The sequence below is a fragment of the Xyrauchen texanus genome, chromosome 3 (genome assembly GCF_025860055.1).
Source record: "Xyrauchen texanus isolate HMW12.3.18 chromosome 3, RBS_HiC_50CHRs, whole genome shotgun sequence".
NCBI classification, from domain to species: Eukaryota; Metazoa; Chordata; class Actinopteri; order Cypriniformes; family Catostomidae; genus Xyrauchen; species Xyrauchen texanus.
This window is the reverse complement of record NC_068278.1, coordinates 58,536,249-58,548,199: the sequence shown is the minus strand read 5'-3', so window position 1 is coordinate 58,548,199 and position 11,951 is coordinate 58,536,249. Positions and strand designations below refer to the sequence as shown.

Below are 11,951 nucleotides of genomic sequence, written 5' to 3'. Positions count from 1 at the left end.
CACATGAAGTATCGAGCACAAACCATACTTTAAACCATATTGTATAAACACAGAGTCATTGACAGTGAGAAACGATCGGTGCCCTAACGGCTGTCTGCTCTCATGTCAATACAAGTCCATCCAGAGCAGAACCGCCTGCAGGCTCACAATTTGTTGTTGTTGATGTTGTTGTATGCGTGTGTCATTTTCTTTTTCACATAATGTACTATAGAGCAAAATGAACCAATCAGTGATGAGCAGTCTCTGTAGTAGCCTAGATACTGTAGAAACCTGTTATTGTGAGGTCTGTTGGTCCAGAACTGCTTCAGTGAGAAGTAGTGACAGTAAGAGAGAGAAAAAACAAAGAAAAAATAATCTTAAAATAACAAATCGGACATTGATAGATGAAGATAATAGAATTGAAGGTGTTTATCTGTGTTGCAGGTGTCCAGGTGGATCCATTCTGCCATGAAAGGTCAGCGTGTCTCAGATGGTGTGTGCAGATGCTGGAGATTCCTCACCTGCCTACTGGCATCACTGCTAATGCTAGCCATCATTGCGATTCTTCAATTTGGTGAGTGCGTTGCTTAGTGGAAAGTGGCCATATAAAGTAATATAGAAATAATAATCTTTGGCCTTCCGGGGCCACCGTATCAGTACAAGTCTTAGTACTGTTACTGTCAAATATGGGACGATTACGTATAATACGGGATGGTCGGCAACCCTAAATGTGCTGCAGCTGGTTAAGGGTTAATGATAGTAATTTGTCACAGTTAATCTAAATGTTATTTATCATCACAACCAGGCCTGATGTAAATAGTTTCTGCAACTTTCTCTCAATATCGGCAATAAACAGTGCCATGAATTTGATCAACCTGGTTTCATGGATTCACGTCAGGGCTTGACTGGTAATCTGGCATACCGGGCATTTTCCCGGTGGGCCGACGCACTTTGGGGTCGATCAGGGGCGGACAGGCCATCGGGAGAACCGAGCGGGCCAGTGGGTCGGCCGCAAAAAGAACAGAATGGGCCACGATAAGCAAAAATGAGCCGGCACGTTATGTAGAACAGACCACAAAACGGTGCAGCGATATGCAGAAAAGGACAGATTATCAGTTCATAAAGACTTACTTTTCGCCATCTTACTCACACAATGCTATTTCATGACATATAGTCATATAGTGCATGACTTTTAAGGCGATACATTTTAACGTTTGCATTATTATCCAAACTTGTGTGAGTGTTACCAACTAATAGAGCGTTGCACTTGCAATGCACTGGACCGGGGTACGGGTCCCGAAGAGCACTTGAACTGACACGTGAGCTGAAAGTGTCATAGAAACACCAAGAAATTACGTGGTTGCTTCAGCAATTGTTTTTAATTTCACATTTGCTCTTTATGACTCTGTCAGTTGGGTTTAGGTTTAAGGTTTAAGGTAGGGAGGTCGGTTTTGTTGATTAAAAACTCGCTTTTAGCACCACACAGTGGCTAAATGGGGACATGGACATTTGAGAAGATGCTTGATATGTGTCAGAACATCAGCATGTGCTTTCGAGAAAGTTTCCTGTGCTGTACCTGGAAAAACTCAACTCCCAGTAGATCATTGCCTATGTGCTTTCATATATACCGCCCCAGATCATGACGGACCCTCCAGCCCCAAATCGATCCCGCTCCAGAGTACAGGTGTAACGCTCATTCCTTTGATGATAAATACAAGTCCGACCATCACCCCTGGAGAGACAAAACTGTGACTGAGCACTTTTTGTCAGTCACTGACCAGTCCACTGGTCCAGTGAAGGTGAGTTTGTCTCCATGGGCGACATTGTTGCCGGTGATGTCTGGTAAGGACCTGCCTTACAACAGGCCAACAATCCCTCAGTCCAGCCTCTCTCAGACTATTGCGGACAGTCTGAGCACTGATGCAGGGATGTACCGATCCTGTGCAGGTGTTGTTACACATGGTCTGCCACTGCGAGGATGATCAGCTGTCCTTCCTGTAGCGCTGTCTCAGGCGTCTCACAGTACAGACATTTGCAATTTATTGCCCTGGCCACATCTGCAGTCCTCATGCCTCCATGCAGCATGCCTAAGACACGTTCACGCAGATGAGCAGGGACCCTCGGCGTCTTTCTTTTGGTGTTTTTCCACAGTCAGTAGAAAGGTCTCTTTATAACTTTGACCTTAATCGCCCACCGTCTGTAAGCTGTTAATGTCATAACGACCGTTCCACAGGTGCATGATCATTAATTGAACAAGATTATCTTTAAAATACAGTGTCCTGAAGAAAACTTCCTCCTCAATCCTCAAAGCACTTGTTGAAAACCAAGCTGCCAAAACAACTCGTTGTCGACTTCCTGCACATTGTGATGTCACACTGCGGAACACATTTGCATCAGACCGCCTCCACGACAACACATCAATGCTTACTTGATCTTTAATCACTTCTATAGCCCTGCTCAGTGAGCGGTGAGATGGCAAAGAAAGTGCCGGTCAGTCAAGAGCAGAGAGCCAATCAGAACAGTGGGCGTGTACTAACAAGTCTTAAAGGAGAAGCAGCACCAAAACAGAGTTTTTGTGACAGCGGTTCAGAATGAGGGTGGCATGTCATGGCCCCTTTAAAAAGACATCTTCAATGTAAAAAGTTTGAATTACCATAAAAGAAAATGTAGATTGTGTTTAATAAGACAATGATTGTTCTTTTACAGTAAACTAGTAACAATTAATGAAAAAACTATAATCAGGTGTTCCCACAAGTCCCTGTGTGACCCATCACATGTGTTATAGTTGATTGAAATAGTTATATATTATATATAAAATATATTTTTTTATGTCAGTTATGTACATTTTGGTGTTTTATGTTACACGTTATGTTGTTTAGTACTTAGTACTATATTGCATTATTTTTGAGTCTCATGTGTTACACTGTCAATACATATTCATCAGCCATTGCTCCATAAATGTAATAAATATTTTACAGTGTATGGTTTATGTTTAATTTGCTTTTATCAATTATTTATCTGTGTGCAGGAGATCTCAAACTTCGACGAAGATCTATTACCAGTAAGTATGATTATAAATCATTTTCACATTTAATATGCAACCCTAAAGTCATGTTGCACAGTTTATTACTCAAATTATGCTGCGAATTAAATGTACAGTATAGTTGACCTACGCCACATGCCTGGGGAATTAACTTGAAAGGGAGTGATGTTTCAGTGACATTAACATCAATGAGCAGAGAAGCCTGTGAATTGACTTCAATAGGATGTGTTGTTAAAAAGCCTCTTTTCTGCCGTCTTTGTGCGATGCTGAAATTGTACACCAAAGTTTGAACAGAGTTTAACATTAGCTGTCTCAATACTTCTTCAAAACACAGGAAAACAAACCCTGACCAATGTGTCCATGGAGGGAAGGGGTTTGTCCTGAACAAAGTGAAGTAATCTAGTCTCACCAGTCTTAACTTAAAAGTGTTTTAATTACTCTAAAAGGGATATTTCACCCATAAATGAAAGTTCAGTCATTGTTTACTCGCCCCTGTTTTGTTATAACCCTATATGACTTTCTTTCTTTTTCTGAACACAAAGGAGTAATTGAAACACAATGATGTGCTCTGTGATGTCATACAATGGCACTTTATGGTGACCACCTCCTTTTTTTTAACGTTTTTGGACTGACGCTGCCAGTTCACAGTGGATGGAGTTACACATGCGATGATGAAAATAGAAAGCAAGCGATCAATAGAATGTACCGTCGCTCGTCGCGGCTGTCTAGGTAAAAAAATCTGATTATCATAGAAAATATACATTTTATTTTGTGTAATTTGCTGTCAGTTTAGGACATGGTGTGACAGTGGCAGAGTCACCTCCTCTATGCTTCTGTTTGATTTCCGAGTACAAATACAAGGCTGGGCATAGAAATGCATCAGTTCTTCCATTCATCCGTTTCAACCATTTATCCGAAGTCAGATCGCGGGGGCAGCAGCTCCAGCAGGGGGCCCCAAACTTCCCTATCCCAAGCCACATTAACCAGCTCTGACTGGGTGACCCCGAGGCGTTCCCAGGCCAGTGTGGAGATGTAATCTCTCCACCTAGTCCTGGGTCTTCCCCGAGGCCTCCTCCCAGCTGGACGTGCCTGAAACACCTCCCTAGGGAGGCGCCCAGGGAGCATCCTTACCAGATGCCCAAACCACCTCAACTGACTCCTTTTGATGCAAAGGAGCAGCGGCTCTACTCCGAGCTCCTCATGGATGACTGAGCTCCTCACCCTATCTCTAAGGGAGAAGCCCGCCACCCTTCTGAGGAAGCCCATTTCGGCCGCTTGTACTCGCGACCTAGTTCTTTCGGTCATGACCCAGCCTTCGTGACCATAGGTGAGGGTAGGAACAAAAATTGACCGGTAGAGCGAGAGCTTTGCCTTCCTGCTCAGCTCTCTTTTCGTGACAACGGTGCGATAGAGCGCGTGTAATACCGCCCCGCTGCCCCGATTCTCCGGACAACCTCCCGCTCCATTGTCCCCTCACTCGTGAACAAGACCCCGAGGTACTTGAACTCCTTCACTTGGGGCAATACCTCCTTCAGGATCAATTCTTCTACTACAAAATCTTCAGACATGTTCAGTAAGTTCTGTTCTCTGTTTTGTGTGCAGCTGTGTTGTGATCTGTTGTCGCTATCGCTGTGGAGGACCTGTTTTTATATAAACCATACGGTTTTCGCTTGAACGCCCCAAATCTTAAGTGGCTGCAGCGTGATCTGTTGCTCTCGTGTCCTATCATGAACACACACAGGAGATCAACGATCAGTGAACATTTACACTAAATAACACATTAGATTTCAGTTTGTTTCTCATCAAATCTTATCATATACTTTCATAACAATCATGAGTCTCATGAATAATTAATTAGACATCTGAATTATACTTTTGTGAAGCTTGAAGAGGTGTCACCATAAACTGCCATTGTATGACATCACTGAGCACAACATTGTTTCACAAGTTGAGGGTGAAATAATCCTTTAATATATATTTAATATATATAACAATATATAACAATATATTCACATTTTATCCAATTATTTCCTATTTGTACTGTTTGGAATACATGTATGTGCAGTGGAGATTCTTTAAAAGTTTTTGGACAAAGAAAAGCTTTGAGGGAATATTTAAGAATCTGCATTTATTAGACATATACCGGTATTTGGTAATACGGTATACCACATTAATTAATATGCACAATATTGTTATTAGCACTTCAAAATATCATGAAAACATTAGCTAGATTTTTTTATACTTTTCTGAAGCGCACTGTAGCGTATTTTCTAGGGATGCACCGATATAAAGAATTTTGGCAGATACAGATTTTAACACACACACATACACAAAAAACAACTAGATGGCCGAAAACGATACAGAAACCAACATTTTGCAACTTGCCTTATTTTGTTATAAGAACATTGTTTTACTATGGTTTGCTTAAATAATTTACATAAGTCAAATAAATCAAATTATGCTGGTTTCAAAGTGTTTTAGATGGATTCCCTTATCATGAATAGGCAAGTGCTGCTTTCACAACTGTCACGTCCATTTTTGCAATTTTTTGCAATTTAACTTGAGAACGAGAGAATAGAAATAAAAATGACATGTTCTTAGGAGTGCCAACCCTTCTACATAATGTGCCTATTATTATTTCTTTCGATTGTGCATTTAAATTCACCGTTTCTACAAAGTGTGTTACTAATTAATTATAATTAAACCATCGTTTTTTTTCATTCAGGTGTTTTCATGCTTATATTTCTGTTCTACAGTCTCTGGTAGCACAGACTGAGCAGAACTGTCTTTCCTGTTTCGCTGAGTCTAAAATTACAGGAAAATAGATATAGTAGATATAGAGGGTTGTAGGTATGGAGGGCCAAGAACCTCCTTTCAACAAATAATTTGACCAAAATCGTTGTGCTCTCTGTCTCTTTCTCTTTCTCTCTCATTTTGTTTTCTCACAGCCAATATCACCGCCTCAATGACAGCACAGTCACAAGGTGAGCATTTTCTGAGCAGCCCTTTCTCACCCTTTCATACCTGACCCAAACATATTTGTACATGAACACACCTCTAGAGAAGACACTAGCAGAAACACGGGGACAGCAAGAGAAATATGGAGATGATACAGATCATAATCACCTCTAAACAGGCACAAGAAGAAAAAACAGGCCACTTCCATGCTCAACTTACACAATCCGCTTCAACCTCTATGCCATGTCCTCTCACTCTCTCTCTCTCTTCCCTTTCGCATTCATTTCTTGGAGTCATATGTCATATTTAGACTTATTATTGTGCCTTAAGTTGAAGGGGATTAGGGACATTCTTACTGGGTCTATTATATCATTATATTAGAGCCGTACTGGACTGTTTCATCTTGAGTTATTCATTCAGTAACACGCACTGAGCCAGAAGAGATTTCAGGTGGGCTATACTGTGACAATCAAAACAGTACCAAAAAGTATTATGGTAAAACCATGTTTTTTTTGGAAACTATCACCATAATACCATGCTTTTTGGGAAATTCACACAGTGATACAATGTTTTTGGAGATGCATCATGGCATTACCGTATTTTATGGACATCTATCATGGTAACACCATGTTTGTTTTTTATTATCATGGTAAAATCATGTTTTTGAACATTATTACGGAAATACCATGTTTAAGGAGATGCATCTTTTTGGACATTTTTCACAGTAATACCATGTTTGTGGACATTTATTACAGTTATACCATGTTTGTGGACATTATTATAGTAACACCATATTTATTTTTAATTATCACAGTAATAGCAGGTTTTTGGTGATGCATTATCGTAATTTCATGTTTTTTGAAAACATGAAAACTATAACCATAATACCATGATAAATGTCCAAAGAACATGGTATTACTGTGGTAAATTGTCAAAAAACATGGTATTACTGTGACAATTAAAAAAACAACAACATGGTATTATTGTGATAAATGATCATATAACACCATGTTTTTGGAGATGAATTACCATAATACCATTTTTTTGGGACATTTATCACAGTAATAACATGTTTGTGGACATTTATTACAATAATACCATGTTTGTGGACATTTATTACAATAATACCATGTTTGTGGACCTTTATTACAATAATACCATGTTTGTGGACATTTATTACAATAATACCATGTTTGTGGACATTTATCACAGTAACACCATGTTTGTGGACATTTATTACAGTATGTTTTTGGGGGTAAATTATCACAGTAATACCATGTTTTTGGAGATGAATTACCATAATACCATTTTTTTGGGACATTTATCACAGTAATACCATGTTTGTGGACATTTATTACAATAATACCATGTTTGTGGACCTTTATTACAATAATACCATGTTTGTGGACCTTTATTACAATAATACCATGTTTGTGGACATTTATTACAATAATACCATGTTTGTGGACATTTATCACAGTAACACCATGTTTGTGGACATTTATTACAGTATGTTTTTGGGGGTAAATTATCACAGTAATACCATGTTTTTGGAGATGAATTACCATAATACCATTTTTTTGGGACATTTATCACAGTAATACCATGTTTGTGGACATTTATTACAATAATACCATGTTTGTGGACCTTTATTACAATAATACCATGTTTGTGGACCTTTATTACAATAACACCATGTTTGTGGACATTTATTACAATAATACCATGTTTGTGGACATTTATCACAGTAACACCATGTTTGTGGACATTTATTACAGTATGTTTTTGGGGGTAAATTATCACAGTAATACCATGTTTTTGGAGATGCATCATGGTATAACCATGTTTTTGTACATCTATTATTGTAATACCATGTTTTTGGACATTGTTACAGAAATCCCATGGGTTTTTATTTGGAAATTATCACGGAAATACCATGTTTTTTCTAGCTGAGCTAACAAACAAAACAGTACCAAAAAGTAATATGGTAATACCATGTTTTTTTGGAAACTATCACCATAATACCATGTTGTTTTGAAAATTCACACAGTGATACAATGTTTTTGGAGATACATCATGGCATTACCGTGTTTTATGGACATCTATCATATTTGTTTTTTATTATCATGGTAAAATCATGTTTTTGAACCTTATTACGGAAATACCATGTTTTAGGAGATGCATCTTTTTGGACAGTTATTGGAGATGTATTACTGTAATACCATGATTTTTGGAAATGATCACAGTAACACCATGTTTGTGGATATTTATCACAGTACGTTTTTTGGGGTAAATTAGCATGTTTTTGGAGATGCATCATGGTATAACCATGTTTTTGGACATCTGTTATTGTAATACCAAGTTTTTTTTGGAAATTATCACGGAAATGCCATGTTTTCTTTGGACTTGTATCTTGATAATACCATGGATTTGCTATTACAGTTTTTCTCAATGGCTTTGGCTCAGTTCTCGAATGAGAATAATTTTTTTCAAAACAATAAGTTAAAATCTCTGAACAATTAGTTTCTTGCTCACATCAGATTTGAATTTCATGAGCAAATTGCACATGTTTTGGCAAATGTGTGCAAAAGAGTAAGTACAACTGTCTACAATTTGCACAATAACATCTAAACATTTTGACCAGTGCGGCTCACACGATGATGAAAAAACTTTTCATTTTGGTGGCATTAGCCAATTTACTGACACAATAACTAGGATTAAAAGCATGAATGAAATGTTTTGGGTGAGTTGTGATGTCTCATTCAACAGTTGTGACAATTGCACTTAAAGTTTAGAGAATGTTAAGACTGTTCAAGCAATTAGCCAAAGCGATTGAGAAAAAACTGTATTCACTGTAAAATGTTTTTTTTTTTTTGGGAGATGCATCATGATATTCGTCCACAGAACTGCCGAAATACTCAAACCATCCCGTCTGGCACCAACAAACATCCATGTGATTATATAATCAGCCAATCATGTGGCAGCAGTGCAGTGCATAAAATCATGCAGATACGGGTCAGGAGCTTCAGATAAGCTGCGTTCACACTGCCAGCGACACCGCGCGAGACAGCGACACCATCCCATTCATTGTCAACAAGAGCACAGCGACGTCCAGCGACACGAGCTGTCGCGACCGTTAGCAACCAGATGTGGGCGTGTCCAGCGACGCGACATAGTTGAGACAAGTTTAACTTTATTCAAATGAAGAGCGACTTACGGGAGCGACAGCCAATACGGGAGAAGACGGGAGAGCTCACATGATCCTTCTCTCTCTCTCTCAGCTCCTGCAGAAATCAAGGGACCCACCCTCTGCAGCAGCTCATCAAACTGGGTCCTGTCCAGCCTGATGTACTGCTGGAACCGGACTTCATCCAGCCGGTGGTACTGGACTCAGAGATTGAATGGTTTTGTGGACCCAGACAGACCGGCGTTTGCGTTTTCGCCGCAGATAAACAGACGCTATGGCAAAGAGCAGGCCTTGTTTCTCGCTCATCTTTGATTTAACGCATTTTATGTACTGATTCCATTTATATTTAGTCTTTTCCCTCCAAAATGTTTGTTTTTGGCAGCAAGAAAACTGATTCGCTGTCAACAGCAATGGAATGTCATTTATAAACGTTACTAGGCAACCAGTAGTGGGAACACCCACTAGCGACCTAACCGCCAGCCACTGGCGACCTGAAGCGAAAAAGTCGCTGGCAGTGTGAACGCAGCTTTAATGTTCACATCAACCATCAGAATGGGGAAAAATGTGATCTCAGTGATTTGGACCATGGCATGATTGGTGCCAGATGGGCTGGTTTGAGTATTTCTGGGGTTTTCACACACAACAGTCACTAGAGTTTACTCAGAATGGTGACAAAAACAAAAAGCACCCAGTTTTTTTTTTTTTTTACAATGTTTTTACAAATGCACAATGGTAAATACCAAGGTATACTTTGATGTTCTTTGGAGGGCCATGTAAATACCATTGTGCATGGATCAATGTGGTAATAATTCAGTACAATGCAATACAAAAATACCATCATATTTCCATCTAACACTATCAATGTATCATGGTATTACCATGTTTTCTTTGTCCATGGTAGAACTATGGAATTCTTTGAAGTACCTTGGAGTACCATTGAAACAATACATATAAATGTAAATAACTGTAAGAGTAAAAACCATGGTATATATCAAAGGAGAATAGTATTACAATCAGACAGCATCACTTCACCTCGGTATTCCCACAGTACCTTTTTGTAGGGAAGAATAATCCACATGGAAAACACAAGAAAAAAACATGTTGTGACCTATAAAAGTCAGTTTACTTCAAGTACTTCATGTTATTTTGATTACCTGTTCTTCTTCCACATCAAACCTTCAGTGCGGCTGGTGAATGGTAGAAACCGGTGTGAGGGGCGTGTGGAGGTGCTCCATAACGGCACATGGGGAACGGTGTGTGATGACGACTGGGACATGGTGGATGCTAATGTGATATGCCGGCAGCTGGACTGTGGATTGGCCGTGGCTGTAGGGAGCAGCTCCAGGTTTGGACAAGGTTCTGGGCCAATTCTGCTGGACAACGTGGACTGTAAAGGGGGAGAGGTGGACTTGAGTCAATGTGGGAATCAGGGATGGGGAATCCATAACTGCTACCACTATGAAGATGTGGCTGTTACCTGTAGAGGTATGTTGAGTATGAAGTGCTACTCAAAGACATCAGCTGGTTTGTGTTCCTCAAATGGTGTGTAAAGCGGTGTATTCTTTGTGTAACTTCTAGGAGATAATTATGCTAGCTAGACAAATCCAACATACTGTTTTATTACATACTTGGGGAAATAACTCCCGGTTTAATGTTGATGCCATCCACATTTAAGACAATGATTTGTTTCTCTCTCTCTCTCTCTCTCTCTCTCTCTCTCTCTCGCTCTCTCTCTTTCTCTCTATCTTTCTATCTCTCTCTTTCTCTCTATCTCTCTCTATCTCTCTTTCTATCTATCTCTCTCTATCTCTCTTTCTATCTATCTCTATCTCTCTCTCTTTCTATCTCTCTCTCTTTCTCTCTCTCTCAATCTCTCTCTTTCTCTCTATCTATCTCTATCTCTCTCTCTTTCTCTCTCTCTCTCTCTCTCTCTCTTTGATGCAGGCAATAATGCTGTTGAGCCTCGAGCAGGCCTTGAACCAACTACACCATCCCGTCTGATCTCTGGAATAAGTAAGTTGCACGCGCACACACACACACACACACACACACACACACACACACATGTTGTGTTTCCATGTTTTATGGGGACTTTCCATAGACATAATGGTTTTTATACTGTACAAACTTTATATTCTATCCCCTAAACCTAACCCTACCCCTAAACCTAACCCTCACAGAAAACATTCTGCATTTTTACATTTTCAAAAAACATAATTTAGTATGATTTATAAGCTGGTTTCCTCATGGGGACCGACAAAATGTCCCCACAAGGTCAAACATTTCGGGTTTTACTATCCTTATGGGGACATTTGGTCCCCACAAAGTGATAAATACACGCTCACACATACACACACACACACACACACACACACACACACACACACACACACACACACACACACACACACACACTCGCAATATATACCAATTCTAGTATATATATAGTATATATAGTATATATAGTATAGTATATATAGTATATATATATAGTATAGTCTTCTCCGTCCTGCTTTAGTCATATGAAGCGGCCACCCATATCTAATTTATGTTATGATGTCTACATAACAAAGCACTTAGGGAATTTTTGGAGGGAATTTAATTACATCTTCATGGGAAGGAATCACCAGTTAGTGCTTTGTTTCTCTGGCAATACGAGAAAGCCTTTTGTGTCCGTGTGTTAGTTCAATTCAATAAAAGAACATGAGAAATATCAGCATCTGCTTGCTTGAAACCGTAGCCCTCTGTTTTGCCTCATATTCAATGCAGAGTTGAGCTCAGTAG

At 39.4% G+C, this 11,951-nt stretch overlaps 1 protein-coding gene across 1 annotated transcript in view; it reads left to right on the top strand.

Annotated features, from left to right (window-relative positions):
* Nucleotides 1-217: 217 nt before the first annotated feature.
* Nucleotides 218-11,951, top strand: part of LOC127625104 (scavenger receptor cysteine-rich domain-containing group B protein) — a 31,961-nt gene continuing 20,227 nt past the window's right edge. The window contains 5 exon segments of the mRNA XM_052100188.1: nucleotides 218-283; nucleotides 424-553; nucleotides 3,008-3,040; nucleotides 5,971-6,006; nucleotides 10,350-10,668. Of these exon segments, the coding sequence (XP_051956148.1) occupies nucleotides 218-283; nucleotides 424-553; nucleotides 3,008-3,040; nucleotides 5,971-6,006; nucleotides 10,350-10,668 (584 nt within the window).